This window comes from Podarcis muralis, chromosome 1, assembly GCF_964188315.1.
Source record: "Podarcis muralis chromosome 1, rPodMur119.hap1.1, whole genome shotgun sequence".
Taxonomy (NCBI): domain Eukaryota; kingdom Metazoa; phylum Chordata; class Lepidosauria; order Squamata; family Lacertidae; genus Podarcis; species Podarcis muralis.
The window spans coordinates 3,874,342-3,893,377 of record NC_135655.1 but is presented as its reverse complement, the minus strand read 5'-3'; the positions used below and the strand labels follow the sequence as shown (position 1 = coordinate 3,893,377).

General features: G+C 46.8%; 1 protein-coding gene across 2 annotated transcripts in view; it reads left to right on the top strand.

The window, feature by feature from the left end:
- The window catches only part of MAP4K5 (mitogen-activated protein kinase kinase kinase kinase 5), a 97,462-nt gene that overhangs the window by 43,110 nt on the left and 35,316 nt on the right, over nucleotides 1–19,036 (top strand). For both annotated transcript variants that reach the window (XM_077934574.1, XM_077934542.1), the window contains exons 4-14: nucleotides 2,796–2,886; nucleotides 4,113–4,177; nucleotides 4,443–4,498; nucleotides 7,227–7,274; nucleotides 7,369–7,411; nucleotides 7,878–7,950; nucleotides 10,426–10,557; nucleotides 11,783–11,845; nucleotides 15,323–15,404; nucleotides 17,360–17,476; nucleotides 17,736–17,814. In XM_077934574.1, coding sequence (XP_077790700.1) covers nucleotides 2,796–2,886; nucleotides 4,113–4,177; nucleotides 4,443–4,498; nucleotides 7,227–7,274; nucleotides 7,369–7,411; nucleotides 7,878–7,950; nucleotides 10,426–10,557; nucleotides 11,783–11,845; nucleotides 15,323–15,404; nucleotides 17,360–17,476; nucleotides 17,736–17,814 — 849 coding nt within the window. The remainder of the gene's footprint in view (nucleotides 1–2,795; nucleotides 2,887–4,112; nucleotides 4,178–4,442; nucleotides 4,499–7,226; nucleotides 7,275–7,368; nucleotides 7,412–7,877; nucleotides 7,951–10,425; nucleotides 10,558–11,782; nucleotides 11,846–15,322; nucleotides 15,405–17,359; nucleotides 17,477–17,735; nucleotides 17,815–19,036) is intronic.

Genomic DNA, 19,036 nt, shown 5'->3' with positions numbered 1-19,036 from the left:
TGGATTGGTGCTGCTGAGTAAAGCCAAGTGGGTAGAAGGGCCCAATTCTTGGGGGCGGAGGAATTGTGGGATGGGCATGAGTGAGAAGAATGCTGCTATTATCATCATCATCATCATCATCATCATCATCATCACTATTTGTATCACACCCATCTGACTGAGTTGCCCCAGCCACCCTGGGCAGCTTCCAGCAGAATATACAAAAACAAAACTTCCCTGTACAGGGCTGCTTTCAGATGGGAGGGCGTTTCACAGGGAGGGTGCCACCACCGAGAAGGCCCTCTGCCTGGTTCCTTGTAACCTCACTTCTCGCAGCAAGGAAACTGTCAGAAGGCCCTCGGAGCTGGGCCGAGGCCGTTTAGGGCTTTAAAGGTCAGCACCAGCACTTTGAATTGTGCTTGGAAACATCCAGGGATCCAATGAAGATCCTTTAGGACTGGTGTTATATGGTTCTGGCGGCCACTCCCAGTCCAGCAGTCACATTCTGGATCAGTTATCGTTTCCAAGTCACCTTCAAAGGTAGCGCCACATAGAGTGCATTGCAGTAGTCCAACGGGAGATGACCACCCTGTACCCCCCTGGCGAGACAGGGCACAGGCAGGTAGGGTCTCAGATGGAAGTGGTTATGTTGGTTTGAGAGGCCCCTCCTCTTAGTGGGTGCCAGAGCCCTGTTGAAGGTGGAGAGCCAGAGGTCTCATGTTGCACTGTGCTGGAGCATGGGCGAAGCACATCCAACCGCTTCAAGGCTTAGCACAGGCATAGGCAAACTCAGCCCTCCAGATGTTTTGAGACTACAACTCCCATCATCCCTAGCTAACAGGACCAGTGGTCAAGGATGCTGGGAGTTGTAGTCCCAAAAACATCAGGGAGGCCGGGTTTGCCTATGCCTGGCTTAGCAGGTTGCAAGGGACCATCTCCTAAGTTCTTCGTCTCTCCCTGAGGACGTGCATGCTTTTTCTGCCGGCCAATTTGAAGCTTGGAACGGCTCCTTGCATAACTGGGCTATTCCCTTGTAAAACAGCAGGCAGAGCTGTCGCCCTCAGGCGTCCTAAGAGGCTCCCAGCCCATCTTGCGGGGCCTGAGCACATTCTTTCCAGAGTCACTGTGGCGCTTGAGCCCCGAGGCTGCCAGCCCAGCCCTCTGAGGAGCAGTTTTGTCTTCAGCCAGAGAAAGTAATAAAACGTGGAAAACCAGTAGAGTGGAATTCGTTTAAGGGGGGAGAAGTAGCGGTGGAGGGGGAGATTTTTTTAGCATCCGTTGAGCAGTTGTAGCATTCTGTATTGTATTGATTTGTTAATAATCACAAACATGTTCTGGGATATATTTGTCAAGCTTGAGTCTTCTGTCGCTTTGGTTGCCTGAGCAGTCTGCTTTTCATCCACCTAGACTGGGGTGTCAACCCCTACCCTGCGGCCAGTTGATGAGTAGACCTTGAGATAGGATGACAAATGCTGGGTTTGGGTTCAAAGCGAGTGCTGTGGTTGGTGCCGCCTCTGGTCACTCCTGTGCCTCAGATAAGATTTGCAGTCCCATTGACAGAGCGAGAAAATGCACTCGCACACATTTCCCTGGGTAAAAGTCAGATCCTGGGGGAATTAATCCTTGAAAAGCATAGAGAGCTGAAAGAGGAAGTGGGAAACAGCAACTCTCTTCCAACTTCCTATGTCAGTTCTGTGTACAATTCAAGGGAGAAAAAGGTAACTACCCTCACCAGAGGCCAGTGAGTAGGAAGAGAGCTCAACTCCCAGCCAGTCGTTCTCCCGTGATAACACAGAATCATGGAATTGTAGAGTTGGAAGGGACCCTAAGGGTCATCTAGTCCAACCCCCTGCAATGTAGGAATCTCAGCACATGGTCCCCCATCCTTATGGAAACCATACCAGACCCTGCTTGCTTTTGCAAATGTGCTGGCAGTTTTATTGCTGCACCACTAGGATGAACGCATTAACTGCAGGTGTAAGAGAGCTTGCACACTACCAGTGTTTTATGAACTGTGATGTTTAGGGTTATATTTTTTCCTGAAGTGTTTAGTTGATTGATCAAATTAGTCAGTCGAAATTAGTTTAATTGGTCGATAGCGCTGCTTGTGGAATTTGAATCGGAATCCATGGATTCTGCTCCAAATCAACCTTCTGGATCTGCACCTTTTGGGTTGCGGTGTGAATCGGAACATAATTGTCCTTCAGATTTTGCACCTCTCCAAATTACGCCCTTGGCTTTAAAAAATGCACCGAATTCATATTATAGGATCAAAAAAAGACACATGGGTGCATTGAGGTCAGATACATAGCTAATTATGCATTTTTTGACAAAATATGAATTCTCATGAGGATTTAACAAAAAAATGGTAGATTAATGCAGAGTGGGATTATTATTATTATTATTATTATTATTATTGGCATGAATTTATTAATGAATACATGCAAAACTGACACAGAGTGGAAATAGACTGATCCATCCTGCCTAGAAAGATGCCTCCAGTTATTTAATCCAGTAAATTAAAAAAATTAAAAGCATTCAGTTTTTAATATAAGCTCTTATGAGACCTGCAGGTGTCAAGCGCCTTCATGGAAGGCGTATTCCCTCCTACGAGAGAGAGAGAGAGAGAGAGAGAGAGAGAGAGAGAGAGAGAAGGGATGCCTTTCCCACCTTTGGCGTTGTTGGGTTTATTCCCCTCATATGTTAATATGTGCAGATTTAATTAAGATTCATACAGTCGTTCAGCCAGGCTTCCTTTAACTAGGCACCAGCCCTGGTTAAAGTGAATAACTGATCTGCTTTGTGTTTTTCCCCAGGGGATGACTTTTCGTTGATACAGCAAGAGATCTACATGGTTAAGGAATGCAAGCATCCTAACATCGTAGCTTACTTTGGGAGCTATCTCAGGTAAGGCCTCCTGCATTCTGCTTTGTAGAGACGATTTGCTGTGCCAACTTCCTGCCAGGGACCTAAGGTTTTTCTGCACAAGCCCCAGGGAAGGTGGTGTTCCCCGCTGCTTTTTGAGCTTGCTATCTGCTGCAGGATACGGTGGTCCTACAATGTCAAATTCGATGAAACTTTGATGCTGGGGCTATGTAGAGCCGCTTTTTAAAGCTCTGGTGGGACAGAAGTGAAGTAGTTCTTCTCACCAAACCTGAAGCACCATATTTTCCAGTCTTCTGTAATTCTGCATTCTATTGGGTGTGAATCTCTTGGGACAGGGGTCTGCAACCTGCGGCTCCGGAGCCGCATGTGGCTCTTTTACGCCTTTGCTGCGGCTCCGGGGCAGATACTAGTGAGGGGAGGAGGCGCATTGTGCTCCCCGACACTCCCCACTGTGGTGGGCGCTGTACTGGCTGTGACATTGCATGGGGGCAGTGCGTGCGTTAGTCACGCACCGTCCCGACGTCACCTTCCCGCTCGCCTGCCCACTACATTGTAAGGGGCATGTACGCTGGTCACTGCATTGAAAGGGGGCATGTACGCTGGTCACTGTTTTGAAGGGGAGTGAAGAACACACACACAAAAAGGTAACTTGTTAATTTAACGTTTATTTCTATGAGGAGGAGTAATTCTGAGGGGTCAAACAAAGAAATAATAAAAAAAAGTGACAAAAAGTTATTTTTATAATGACGAGTTTTGCGGCTCCCAGTTTTTTTCTTTTCTTCGGAAACGGGTCCAAGTGGCTCTTTTTGTCTTAAAGGTTGCAGACCCCTGTCTTGGGACATCCCTTATTCCTCAACAGATTTGATCCATTTCCCTGCACTTGCATGTTCTGATATTCAGAAGTTTGCTGCATGCCCCCCCCCAAGAAATCAAGGGTTGTGTTTTATGTGATACTTAAAAATCTGCAGAGGGTTTGGGACTTGTTGCTGTGGGTCTTGAACCTTTGATAGCTAACTGCGTAAAAAATGGACCTCCAACCTCAGTTCCTGTCTGTGTAATGGGAATAATGGTGACAAGGTGGCACCTAATCACTACAAAGCGCCTGTCTGAGATGGGTAAGAATTATTAACTGCCCTGAGCCTCAGGGACAGGATGGGCTATGAATAGCAATGCAATACAAATAAATGTTTTCTGATTCGTTATCAGCATCAGGCATTATTTCTGATAATTTCTTCTTAATTTCATAGCCGTGAGAAGCTGTGGATTTGTATGGAGTACTGCGGAGGAGGATCCCTTCAAGATATTTATCATGGTAATTGGTAACCTTATTATTTTATTCCATGCCCTTCCTTCAAGGGGGTGGGATGCACGACTCTTTTCTTCTCTGTAATTTGGGGCATAAGTTACTGTAAAGTGCTGCATTCCAAAACCTGCTGCAACAGATGAGAAAGCCCTGTTGACTTCCATACTTTAGCCATGCGCCACATGACAAAGGACATCCTTTTATCAGCCCCACACGGGTCAAGAGCATGCCACCACATCATGCTTCATCATTTTATGTTTGATTTTCCTTTCAGTGACGGGGCCGCTGTCGGAGTTTCAGATTGCGTTTGTTTGCAGAGAGACGTTGAAGGTAAGGCACTGCTGGGCAGGTCTTGGGTGACTTTTGGCATAAGAAGAACGAAGCTGTTTCAGTAGAACTGCAGTCCAAAGTACATGCAGGGGAGCGGGAGAAGATCGCCAATAATAATCTTAGCTAATAAACTGCTCAGTTGTTGTTGTTTAGTCGTTTAATCATGTCCGACTCTTCGTGACCCCATGGACCAGAGCACGCCAGGCACTCCTGTCTTCCACTGCCTCCCGCAGTTTAGTCAAACTCATGTTCTTAGCTTCATGTTCTAACTGTCCAACCATCTCGTCTTCTGTCATCCCCTTCTCCTTGTGCCCTCCATCTTTCCCAACATCAGGGTCTTTTCCAAGGAGTCTTCTCTTCTCATGAGGTGGCCAAAGTCTTGGAGCCTCAGCTTCAGGATCTGTCCTTCCAGTGAGCACTCAGGGTTTCCTTCCGAATGGAGAGGTTGGATCTTCTTGCAGTCCAGGGGACTCTCCAGAGTCTCCTCCAGCACCAGAATTCTAAAGCATCCATTCTTCGGCAATCAGCCTTCTTTAGGGTCCAGCTCTCACTTCCATACATCACTACTGGGAAAACCATAGCTTTAACTATATGGACCTTTGTCGGCAAGGTGACGTCTCTGCTTTTTAAGATGCTGTCTAGGTTTGTCATTGCTTTTCTCCCAAGAAGCAGGCATCATTTAATTTCGTGACTGCTGTCCCCATCTGCAGTGATCATGGAGCCCAAGAAAGTAAAATCTCTCACCGCCTCCATTTCTTCCCCTTCTATTTGCCAGGAGGTGATGGAACCAGTGGCCATGATCTTAGTTTTTTTGATGTTGAGCTTCAGACCATATTTTGCTCTCTCCTCTTTCACCCTCATTAAGAGGTTATTTAATTCCTCCTCACTGCTCACTACAAATTGTTAAACACCGTAGCCCAGCTTTGGGATTTTTAGTTCACTACTTCATATTTCAGCTGGCACTGTGGTCTAAACCACTGAGTCTCTTGGGCTTGCTGATCGGAAGGTTGGCGGTTCGAATCCCCACGACGGGGTGAGCTCCCACTGCTCTATCCCAGCTCCTGCCAGCCTAGCAGTTTGAAATCATGTCCAAGTGCAAGTAGATAAATAGGTACTGCTGTGGCGGGAAGGTAAACGGCGTTTCCGTGCGCTCTGATTTCCGTCACGGTGTCCCGTTGCGCCAGAAGCGGTTTAGTCCTGCTGGTCACATGACCCAGGAAGCTTTTTGTGGACAAACACCGGCTCCCTTGGCCTAAAATCGAGATGAGCGCCACAACCGTCCAGGGGTCCTTTACCTTTACATTTTTACCTATGTAGTAGAGATTGTTGCATATACATAGAATTAATAGAGGTTTCCTGTGTTCAAAGCACTTCACGTGCTTTCTCTCAGGAATTTGAACAGCTATCTAATAAGGTAGGTGATCATTTCTTATTCCCACCTTGCAAGTGGAAGAGGATACCCAAAGGCAGCATTTCTCAAACATGGGGCTCCAGCTCCAACTCCCATCATCCCTAGCTAGCAGGGCAACAGCTGGGGACCCAAGCTTGAGAAACACCGCCCTAAGGTCACTTAGGAAGTGGCCCATCTGCAATTTGAAGTGGAGACTTGGCAGGTCACCTGCTTTGCCACAATGCAGCCCCATCTGTTCACAGGAAGGGGTGTCCATTCTCTCTGTTAGCCACGTTATGGAGATGGTCTTTTATCCCACCCAAGCTGAGATTCTGTGGGTGTAAAAGGTTGATCTTTGAATATGCACTCAATTAGAGTCTAATTCAGCATTAAAAGAAGCCCTTCTAAGATGCGGTTTAAGGCTCTGTTCAGAACACTTTTTAAAAGAGAGTGTGATAGCTCAGTACTGAGACACCTGCACTAAAAATACCTTCACCCAGCAAATGTTTCTGATGTCGCACTCCTGGACCTCCTCTTCACAGCTCCGTTTTATTCTCTGTGGATGAGGCAGAGGACCAGCACATGAGAGCTGCTTTGCTGAACTGCATTGGGGAACAGGGGAGCAGGGACCCCCCCCAAATCACGAATCACAATGTCTCCTCCAGCTCTAGTGCTTTAGAGGAGCAAGGTCATGGACTGTAGAGTTGGAAGGGACCCTGAGGTTCATCTTATCCTGGGTTGTCCAACCGGTAGATCGCCTGGGTGATCGTGGTCGTGATGATGCAAACAAAATCCCTGTATACCGTCTCCAGCGCTGTCTCCCTCCTTCTGCTGCACTGCCATCCCCTCTTGCCAGCCCCCCCAAAAGCTCAACAACTGTGGCCAACCCCCCCCCCCCCAAACGCACACCCCTCCCTTCCTCCAATGACGGTGGGTAGATCACTGACAGTTATTTTATACTTGTAGTAGATCACAGTCTCTTGGGAGTTGGAAGTGCCTGATCTAATCTAACCCCCTGCAATGCAGCAATCTTTCATGCAACGTGGGACTCGAACGCAGAACCCTGAGATTAAAGAGTCTCGCGCTCTACCAACTGAGCTATCCTTCAGACAATAATAACACAAATAAAGCATAGTAACGTGTTTGCATAAGGATTCATTTAAAAACATTTTGCATGCATTATCTCAGCAATTCTTTTATAGTGAGGACAGGTGAGTGGGGCTCAGGCAGCAGCCCGTCGTCTCATGGGGGAATTGGTACTGGTCATTCTGGCCTTTGATTTCTTAGGCCATCTTGGAGTTCCATCCTCATCTTTGCTGCTGCTGCTTTCTTTTTTAGGGGCTCGATTATTTGCACAAGAAAGGCAAAATGCATCGGGATATTAAGGTAGGTGATGCCTGAATGGAGCTCTTTCACCGTTAAAGAAAGGGGGGGTGTTGGTGAGTGACCGTAAACTTAAGGTTTTATTTTTATTTTTCAGGGTGCAAATATTCTGCTGACAGACCATGGGGACATCAAGCTGGGTAAGTTTGCTTCCTCTCCTTGACTTCCTTGAGAGAGAGTAAAAACATGTGTAACATTTGCAGAGCAGCGGAGACCGTCTCGGAGGCATCTTTGCTTCAGGCAGTGCAAATGTACCTTCTCTTCTTGAGATCATGGTCTGCATGCCATAGAAGTCAGATTTGGGTGGGACTGATTGGCTAGCTCCTGTGCCATCTCCAACCCCTAAAGCAATCGTGCAGGTTTTTTAAAATTCCCTTTTAATTCAACCTCCAGTTTCACCCACTCGTCTGCCTCTTCCAGTTTGGGTGGGAGCTTGAGAGGCAAGGAGTGAGGCCCCTGTGGCTGGCACTATTGCAAATTTGGCACACATGCCTCTCTTCACCCTCCCCAACCCCTCCCAAGAGGGCCTACTTAGAGCCTTTTCCTTGGCCTGCGTGAAATGGAACGCCAGATTCTAGAAAACATCTTCCACTCTTTCTCCCGCAGCTGACTTTGGCGTCGCGGCGAAAATAACGGCCACCATCGCAAAGAGGAAGTCGTTCATCGGCACTCCTTACTGGTAATAAATTCCTTGGGATTATTCAAACAAGGGCCTGGGATTCTGAGCCAGGGTTTCTGGACTGTGCTATGAGGATGCAGAAAGAGGAGTTGAGGATGCAGTGAGTTGGCAGAAACAGACTCAAAGCTATTGAGCTCTCTTCTGACTTCGTCAGCTGGGCATCCATCTGAGAATCACCTCTTCTGCTGCTGTTGAATACCTTCTGCCAATTCACTTGAAGGCAGAGGTGGGGACCAAATGCAGCCCTCCAGTCCTCTGTTAAGCCCTTGAGACCCTTCCCAGTGCCTTTCCCAAGCTGGAATCAGTCTTTGAACTATGGGAATGCTGCTTGCTTGACAGGATGGAGGTGTCTGTGTCTGTGTAGCATGGCTGGAGTGTGACCTTAACAGTTGCATCCGTTGCTCTGTCTACTCTTGCATCTGGCCCCATTCACAACTGGCATGTGACCCCCCCCAAAAAAAAGTTGTCCATGAGGGAATGTGACCCTGAAAAAGGTGTCCCACCTCTGCTTTAACAGCCCATACAAGGTGTCTACACAGGTGAGACAGAAGCACACAGATCTCAGCTGCAACAACTTTCAGAAATTGGAAGGTGACTATATATGCACACCTTGGGTTCCTGATTTACATCCTACACTGTTCACAGGAATAGGCAGCTTTTGTCAGCCAAGGAAGCAACCTTTGGATGAACATGGAAGTAGCACAGATGAGCAACTTGTGAAATGCAGGTTGTTATGTGCAGCTCACTCCTTTTTTAAAAAAAGAGAGTTATAAATATCCTGCCTTTACTTTGTTCTGCAAAAGGTAACTTCCTAGTCCTTATGGTGGCAGAAGCAAGGCTGAATTTGCAAGTGCGCCCTCAATAAAATAAAAAAACAATCTGATCTTGCGGTTGGTTGTGCACAAATTGAGGATGGGTGCACCAGGTCTTTCAGCTGGGCTAATGGTCAAGTCTTCCTTGAAGGAATTGTTCCAAGAAGTGGCTCAGCATTCTCAGAACTGCAGTCCCCAAAATTCCTTAAGGGAGGCACCAACAGCTCAATTAGTATAGCTTAACGCTGCTGGCTTACCAAAAGCTCCACAAACCTGGTGGGGTGTGTAGGATCCCCTCCCCGCTCCACCCTAGGACTCCTTGAGGTCCACCAGCTGGAGCCAAGCGCAAATGAGTGACTTACAAAGAAGGTCAGACATACACTGAGAATTAAGGAAGGGGTGGGAGTTGCTTCTTCTTCTTCTTCTTCTTCTTATTATTATTATTATTATTATCATCATTATTTTATTTTGTTTATACTCTGCCTATCTGGCTGGGTTGCCCCAGCCACTTTGAGCGGCTGTTGTTAAACAATTCAGAGACAAAAAAAGCCAGGTGATCTATTGCAAAAGAGATCCACAAAGCACTCCCTGTCTGCCATCTGCCCGCACTGCAGTCAGCCTCCTCCTTTTGCTGTCTCTCCCAAGTCTGCAGGACCAGGCGGCATTTCTGGCACCTGGTAGACAGCAGCATGTTTCTGCCAGGCTCCAGTTCTCCAGTCTTCTTTGTCTAGCCCTTAGGACACTCCCCAGGCCTGCCTCCTCAGGCTACCCTACTCTTTCCAGGGTATGTGCCCATATTGCTTCTCCTTAAAAAGCTAAAGGGACCCCTGACCATTAGGTCCACTCGTGGCCGACTCTGGGGTTGCGGTGCTCATCTCGCTTTATTGGCCGAGGGAGCCAGCGTACAGCTTCCGGGTCATGTGGCCAGCATGACTAAGCCGCTTCTGGCGAACCAGAGCAGCTCATGGAAACACAGTTTACCTTCCTGCCAGAGTGGTACCTATTTATCTACTTGCACTGGTGTGCTTTCGAACTGCTAGGTTGGCAGCAGCTGGGACTGAGCAACAGGAGCTCACCCCATTGCGGGGATTCGAATTGCCGACCTTCTGATCGGCAAGTCCTAGGCTCTGTGGTTTAACCCACAGCACCACCCGCATCCCTTGCTTCTCCTTAAGGGACTGCAATAATACCTCTTGCTTGCTTGGGGGGTGGGAGGATGCGTGTGAGAGTATGTGTTTCTGTAGAAACCTCTACATCCAGCATCCAGCAGCCTACCTTTACAAACACAATTACCTTTATTGGCATCATGAGTTAAAACATTTGAAAACGCTAGGATAAATTTAAAAGGGACAGGGGTGAGGCTGTTGAGGATCACAAGGCACTCGATTGTTCTGCTTCACCCTGTCTATGCCCTAGAGAGGGATGATTAATTAAGAACCCTTTCGGGTAAGAGGCTTTATGCCTCTGGCTCTGCCTACCCCTGGCATGCAGCCTCCAGAAGGTTGCCCACAAGCAGATGTGGCCCTGGGGCTGCGAAAGGCTCCCCACGCCTGGGCTGCAAGCCCAGGAGGGGCATTTGGGTTCATTCAAAAGCACCAAGGGGAGGTGGGGGAGGTCTTGGCTCTTCCTGCCGCCTGACAGCGTTTTTGTCTCCCCCACAAAGGATGGCTCCGGAAGTTGCAGCTGTAGAAAAGAACGGCGGCTACAACCAGCTGTGCGACATCTGGGCGGTGGGCATCACGGCCATCGAGCTTGGAGAGCTGCAGCCGCCCATGTTTGATCTTCATCCGATGAGGTCTGTGGACAGGAAGGGCTCCTCTCCTCGCACTCTCCCTGGCCCTGAAGCAGACGAGTGTTAAAAAGAACTCAAGTATCTGAGAGCTGGAAGGGACCGTAAAGGTCATTTGTTCCACCCCCCTTGCCAAGGCAGGGAACCCAACACTCCAGTATCCTTGGGGGGTGGTCCTCCCTCCTGCCCCTGCTACAGAACCTTTGGTTGGAGAAAGAGGAGAACCTTCCCCCTAGAATAATATTAGCGCTCTGTAATTTGCTTTTACTGACCTGTGGTCCTCCCCCACCCAAAAAAACACCTATTTCTTTAATTGACAGTTAACACAGTTGGTGTTATTTTTAGATTTTCTATGTTGGTATTTTTTAATTGGTCTGGAAATGTGCAAGCATCATCAAAAGAGGAAACAGGTTCACAACACTTCAGTCTTTTGCAAATGCAACATTTATAATATCGACATTTTTAGATGGTTGTTGATACCATGTTTGCGCGATACTGTGAGCTTCCTTGAGTGGGCTGTGCCCCGAAAGGCAGCTCACAGATAAATGAATCAAGCCTGACCTGCCTGCCTGTTCCACCATCAATTCAGTGTGTGCAATCAGGAAGTTTTTCCTAATCTTTAAGGGTGTTGTGGACTGCAAATCCCATCATCCCCAGCCAGCAGAGCCAATGGTCAGGAAAGATGGGAATTGTAGTCCAAACCATCTGGCAGGCGCCACTTGGGTCTACTCCAGTCAAAACCCCTTTTCTTCCCTTAGAAAGCCTTTCCTTCAGGTAGGTGTTGTGGACTGCAAATCCCATCATCCCCAGCCAGCAGAGCCAATGGTCAGGAAAGATGGGAATTGTAGTCCAAACCATCTGGCAGGCGCCACTTGGGTCTACTCCAGTCAAAACCCCTTTTCTTCCCTTAGAAAGCCTTTCCTTCAGGTAGGTAGCCGTGTTGGTCTGACACAGTCAAAATAGATAGATAGATAGATCGATGATAGATCGATCGATCGATCGATCGATAGATAGATAGATAGTCCAGTTGCACCTTAGAGACCAACTAAGTTTGTTCTGGGTATAAACTTCCGTGTGCATGCATGGTATCTGAAGAAGTGCGCATGCACACAAAAGCTTATACCCAGAACAAACTTAAGGTGCTACTGGACAATTTTTAAATTTATTTTGAATCCTTTTCTTGTACAGCTGTGTTCTGCACTCCTGACAGGGTGGTTTTCTTGTATTTCAGAGCCTTGTTCCTAATGTCCAAAAGCAACTTTCAGCCTCCAAAGCTAAAGGAAAAAACAAAATGGTAAGTCTGGGAGTGCCTTTTTCATTTTTTTCCTTCCAGTGGTCTTGCCCTTGATGGTTTGTGTCTAGTTCCTTTCCATACCAATAGGGGTGCCCTTTGGCTGGTGCTGGTGACCCCTGAAGGTGGCTGAAAGAGATGCTTAGAATATTCCATCACATACCCCCCCCCCAAAAAAAAGTGGGCTTAAGGGATGGGTATGGGGAGCAGAAAGAGTTTGATCTGCTGATATTGACTGGCAGCCCCTCGAATCGCCCCTCCCTCCACTCTAATCATGGGGCAGAACAATCCTTTGATGGTTGCCTTTCTTTTCAACCAAGACGCGGGTGGCGCTGTGGGTTAAACTACAGAGCCTAGGGCTTGCAAATCAGAAGGTCGGCCGTTCGAATCCCCACGACGGGGTGAGCTCCCGTTGCTCGGTCCCTGCTCCTGCCAACCTAGCAGTTCGAAAGCACACCTGTGCAAATAGATAAATAGGCACAGCCCCGGCGGGAAAGTAAACGGCGTTTCCATGCGCTGCTCTGGTTCGCCAGAAGTGGCTTAGTCATGCTGGTCACATGACCCGGAAGCTGTATGCCGGCTCCCTCGGCCAATAAAGCGAGATGAGCGCCGCAACCCCAGAGTCGGCCACGACTGGACCTAATGGTCAGGGGTACCTTTATCTTTACTTTCTTTTTAACCAAAAGGCTCCTCACTGAAACATTTTGGACACCCCCACCCCCCCCGCTGCAATTCTTTTAGGGTACGTGCAAAAGTCGCTTCAGGCTGGGCCTGGGCACATCCACCTTTGCTTTTTGCCTGACCAGGCAGAGGGATAGGCAAGAGTGGAAGTATTCTCAGTTGACCGTGCCCCGTCCTCCAGCGTACGGCTGGAGGTGCGATTAAGGGGTGAGGGAAAGGGTTTTAGGCCACAAGTTTCTGCTTTCTCGCAGGTCTCCCTCTGCCCCTGCTCAGTCTCCGTTTTTAAGAAGTGATATTTCTCTAGAATAAGGACAAAAGCCATTTCTGAAGTTAGGTTACCTTTCCCTCTGGGAGGTTGGTTTGCCCGACATTTCATTTGCCTCCCCCTTATGTCAGTTGCGGTATCGTCACACTGTGTTGCCTCCCCTCGTTGCCTGCGTGTGTTTTTCTAATAGGCTGCAGTTCAGTTGTGAACTCCATGTTAGCCATATTTTCCAGCACCCAGACAGTCAAACCGCATTCTTTTGCTACAGATGTTTTTGCCGTTTGCACAACAGTTGCCCTGGCCTTCTGTTCTTCCCTTCCCCTTTTTGGCAAAAAATGTAGTTAAAAAAACAAAAACAAAACAAAACCCAGACACACTGAATTGGGGGGTGGGGGGGACAACTTGAACTTTTTTCTTAATTCTGCAGCACTACAAGGGCCAATGCAGATGGAAGGGGAACGCATAAGACTTAAGAAGAGCTCTGAGGTTGGGTCCGACCAAAGGTCCATGCAGTCATAGAAACATCTAGCGGAAGCCCATGCAGTGCAGAAATCGCAGCTCAAGAATCCCTGCTTCTAGCCTCTGCTTTAAAAACCTCCAAGGAAGGAGAGTCCCCCCCCCCACTCCCGAAGGAGTCCATTCCACTATCGAACAGCTCTTGCCACCAGAAAGTTCTTCCTAATGTTTACCGCGTTTTTCGCTCTATAAGATGCACTCTTCCCCTCCTAAAAAGTAAGGGGAAATGTGTGTGCATCTTATGGAGCGAATGCAGGCGGGAGGCTCTGCTCAGCACTCCCTTTAAAGAGCACCGTGGAGCGTGTGTGTGGCTCTTGGGGACTTTTGGGGGAGCCTTTCTCCCGCTGCCCTGAAGAGGTCCCATAAGCCAGCAGCGATCCCTCTTGCTGTCCTGGCTTCTGGCAGCCTCTTCCGGGCAGGGGAAGCCTTCATCCTGCTGCCCTGAAGAGGCTTCATGCGACTATCCCAGAAGCCAGAATAGCAAGAGGCTATCCCAGAAGCCAGATCCCTCTTGCTGTTCTGGCTTCTGGGATTCAGAATATTTTTTTTCTTGTTTTCCTCCTACAAAAACTAGGTGCGTCTTATGGTCTGGGGCGTCTTATAGAGCCAAAAAATACGGTAGTTGGAATCTCCTTTCTTGTAATTTGAATCCATTGGTTTGTGCCTTGCCCTCTGGAGCAGGAGAAAACCAGCATGCTCCATCTTCCCTTTGACAGCAGTTTGGATAGCTCAACATTTGCAATGTTGAATTCCATCCTCTATTTCAGATAGAGATGATATACCGTAATTCCTATCTTTTGCACTTGCCTCTAAATGATCAGTCAACCTCTAATAACTGGAATTAAAAAGAGTGCAGCTATGAGTTATCCATGGACCTTTTACCGATTCCTCTTAAGCTACGTAAAGGAGATAATACTTCCAGATGATGGTTGAAACAGTACCTTCAAAGGCAGCCCCACGTAGAGCGCATCGCAGTAGTCCAAGCGCGAGATAACTACAGCATGCACCACTCTGGCAAGACAGTCCGCGGGCAGGGAGGGTCTCAGCCAGCGTACCAGATGGAGCAATGCAGGAATGGTCTGTAGATGAAGGCCAGCGTACAAATTCAATGTTGTTGTTGTTTAGTCGTGTCCGACTCTTCGTGACCCCATGGACCAGAGCACGCCAGGCACTCCTGTCTTCCACTACCTCCCGCAGTTTGGTCAAACTCATGCTGGTAACCTCGAAAACACTATCCAACCATCTTGTCCTCTGTCGCCCCCTTCTTTCCCAGCATCAGTGTCTTCTCCAGGGAGTCTTCTCTTCTCATGAGGTGGCCAAAGTACTGGAGCCTCAGCTTCACGATCTGTCCTTCCAATGAGCACTCAGGGCTGATTTCCTTAAGAATGGATGCGTTTGATCTTCTTGCAGTCCATGGGACTCTCAAGAGTCTTCTCCAGCACCATAATTCAAAAGCATCAATTCTTCGGCAATCAGCCTTCTTTATGGTCCAGCTCTCACTTCCATACATCACTACTGGGAAAACCATGGCTTTAACTATACGGACCTTTGTTGGCAACAAATTCAATAAATAATAATAATTCAGAAATTGGGATCCTTCATACATTATACCGGCCTTTCTGAACCTGATTCCTTCCAGATGTTCTGAACTACAAGCCCCAGCTAGCATTGCCAGTTTGTCAAGGATGATGGGGGTTGTAGTCTAGAGCATCTGGACGACACCAGGGTGGGGAAGGTTGCATTTATAGGAATGGTGAGGTACAAGATGCAGCTCAGCCGCTGCTGCTGCTGTTTACTTTGCCTAAGAATGCTTAGTTTATTTTATTGTTGACTTTCCTTTGAATATATGTTTATTTGTGTCATTTATATTTTGTATTTTTATTATATTCATTTTCTTATTGTGCAATGGTTGCCCATTATAAAAAAAAAAAACTTTGATAATACAGAATCTGAACGTCTTTTAATCACCATGCAGACCCATCACATACGATAAAAGCTGCGTTTTTTCTCTCTTTCAGGTCACCGACATTTCACAGTTTTGTGAAAGTAGCACTTACAAAAAACCCAAAGAAGAGGCCCGCGGCTGATAAACTTCTTACTGTAAGCCTGTTTTCTTTCTTTTTTGAAAGATGAGAGTAAAATCTCATCCCCACTAGTGGAGTAAATGTTCTGGTTTCCAGGGTACACTCCAAAGGCCTTGCATACTTCTTTTTTAAATGCTGTCATGCGTGATGAATATCGAAAACTTTCCAGGCATGTAAAAAGCTTCTTGTTTTTACCAAAAAAACCCAAACGCCTCTGTGTTAAGATTGTGCTGAGATAATTCCCTCCGCTACTAGATGAATCACGTTTTTTTAAGTGTCTTAAAGACTTTAAGCAAACAGACAGACAGACACTAAAATTCCCCAAATTGACCTCTAGTGCAGAGGCTGTCAGAAAAGTGAAGAATTGGGAGATTTTGCCTTGTTTGGATGGAAGGCTAAACCATGTTGCATGCCCTGGACCAGCGCTTCTTAAACTTCTGTTGCACTGCAGGCTGCTGTTCCGGTTGGCACGTGTTTTGGGGACATTTTCTTGCCTTGCAGTTGCTTGAAAGCCTTTTGATATAAAGCTCAGCCTCCTGTGTTTGGTCTCTGCTGTGCTCACAATCCATGCAGGGGTAAAGCTTCAGAGGCAACCTCATATTTCCACGCACATGGGAAGAGAAACCTTTCTTTGGGGCCTGACTCTGCAACAAGTCTTGCAGTGCTGAAGAAGCCAGCTGCCTTTTCATTTAAGTTGTAACACGCAAATTTCAGCATGCCTTAGACATCTTGAAGAAGCCACATGTGATTGCTCCATTTATTTATTTTTAATTAAGTTAGTTAGTTGCTTTCTCTTGCTCAAGGCAACTCCGAGCAACTTACAAACAAACAACAAAGCCCAAATAGAAACATTAAAACAAAGGTGTAAAATGCACTAAAAACATAATAATTTTATTATTAGAACTAAAGAGGAGCCACTTCATTGCTAATAATAATAATAATAAAATATGTTTTTATTTGTATCCCGCCCTCCCTGGCCAAAGCCGGGCTCAGAGCGGCTAACAACAAGTAAAAATAGCACAGTGTACATAAAATCACACAGTCAATTAAAATACATTCTAAAATCATTCTAAGAATGGGCGGCCAGGGATGTCTATAAAACATTGTAAAAAGCTTAACCACAGTCATGAAATCAGCATGTACCTCACACTTCTGGTATATTCTCTCAAAGAATAACTAGGCATAATGTTTATTATTATTATTATTATTATTATTATTATTATTATTATTATTCATTTATATACTGCCTTTTCTTCTAAGGAGCTCAAGGTGGTGTGTGTGGTTCTCCTTCTCCCCATTTCATCCTCACGACCCTGTGGGGCAGGTTAGGCTGAGAGATGGCAACTGGCTCAAGGTCACCCAGTGGGCTGAGTGGCGAGATTCGAACCCTGGTCTCCCAGATCAGAGCCCATCACTCTAACCCCTACACCCCACTGGCTCTCCTAAACACCTGAGGCGCAGCCTGGGGAAAGTTCCTGTTCGCAGGGGCAGCTAGCAGACGAAGGATCATAGCTACGTGGTAGGGTTTGGTTTCTGTGCAGAAAGTCCCTGGCTCACTCCCCAATTTCTCCAGGGAGCTGAAGACCCTCTGCTAGCCGGTGCAGACCAACGCTTGCCAAACTGGTGCCCACCGCAGCTGTGCTGGCGAGGCCTGATGGGAGCCATGGTCCATCTGGAGGGCACCCCGGTAGCATTGGTATAGGCTGGTTTGAACTGGTCAAGGCTGGTTTGTGCTTGTCCAAACCGGTTTGAACAGGTCTAGGTTTGTTTGAATTGGCACAAGCCAGTTTGAACAGTTCCAGACAGCTTCGAGCAGGTCCAGGCCGGTTGGATCAGGTGCAGGTCATTTGAAACTGGACCAAGCTGGTTAGAACGGGTCCAGGGTGGTAGGAACAGGTCTATGTCGCTTGGATCCAGCCCAGACTGGCATGGACAGGCAAGTCCTGAACTCGGCCTCTCATTATTTTTTAGCATACCTTCGTTGGACAGCCCGGTCTCTCTCGGTCGCTGGCCGTCGAACTGTTGGACAAAGTGAACAATCCCGACAACCACCCTCATTACGCCGAGGCGGATGACGACGATTTTGAGGTGAGCGAGTCCCTCCTCTGGGCAGTTCCCTCGCCTTTAGGCCTCATTCTCCCTTGGAACTGGCGAGCCTGGGAGTCCTGCATAGGTCTTCATTGTGGGGAGCTTATACGAGGGAATGTTCCCTCCGTGGGGGAAAAATCCCTTTGCAACTATGAACATGCAGCCATACCGTTATGTGGGGCGCCCCATTTCCCTTCGGTGGGTGATGAAGCCTTGCATGTGTCACAACCTCTGATGTCTCCCTTTCTGACTCCTGCAGCCGCACCCGGTTATTCGCCACACCATTCGCTCTACCAACCGGAATGTCAGAGCAGAGAGGACGGCGTCTGAAATCAATTGTGAGCTTCTTCTCTATTTTATTTTATTTTATTTTATTATTTTATTTTATTATTTTATTTTATTTATTTGCAAAAACATACATCTATACATACACTGAATAAGACATAACGGGGGGGGGGGGGGACACACACACAAAAACAAAGGACAAAACAAAAAACATTCATTAAAAATCAATAGAAACTAACCTTGCAGTATTTGTTCTTAGACTGATTTTGGTCTTTACTTATACATTCTAATATTGTCTGAAAATCTAAGATTTATTTACTAATATAGTTATATCATGCGAAAACAAAAATTAAGAAAAAAGAAAGAAAGAACGACTAAGTTGACGTAACAGCTTTAACAATAAAAATACCTATGTATTGATAAGTAATACCTTTTCGTTTTGTTATATTATTGACTTCCTTCTACCTCGTTACGGTTTCTGTTTGACCATTCCTGTTTTTACCCTGTATTTAATTGTTTCATCTTCATTTTGGAGTGAAGAGAATATATTTTACTTCACTTCTCCTCCATTTTAAAGCTAAACGTCTGCCTCCTAATTTAGCATCAGCTTAAGTGTTCATTATTACTCCGGGGTGTGTGTGTGTGTGGTGATGATGATGATGTTGATGATGATAAGGATGATGTACTAGTCTCAATAATCCATCCGTTGCCAAAAAGGTCTCCAAGAGACTTAGATTTAAAAACTGCCTATCGCCTTCTATGCAAATAGTAGTCTGGGATAAGAACTTGCATTATTTGGTTATATTGCCTGAACACTGGCTGCAAGGTTTGAGTGGGATAGTTGATTCTTTATCTGTATGAAAGAATTTGTGTGTGTGTGTGTGTAGCTATAGACATGTTTTTTAAATTGTATTTTAATCAACTTGTTTCTCTTATTGGTTGTTAGCTGCCCTGAGCCCGGTCTTAGCTGGGGAGGGCAGGGTATAAATAAAATTTATTATTATTATATAAAATTTAACCAACACCTACAATTCTTTTATACAGTGGACGCTTGGGTTGCGAACGTGATCCGTGTGGGATGCACGTTCACAACCTGCAACGTTCGCAACCCGCGTCTGCGCAGACGCGGGTTGTGATTCGGCGCTTCTGTGCATGTGTGACCGCCGAAACCCGGAAGTAACCCATTCCGGTACTTCCAAGTTTCGGGGGTCCGCAACCCGAAAAAACGCAACCTGAAGCAACTGTAACCCGAGGTATGACTGTATATGAAGGCAC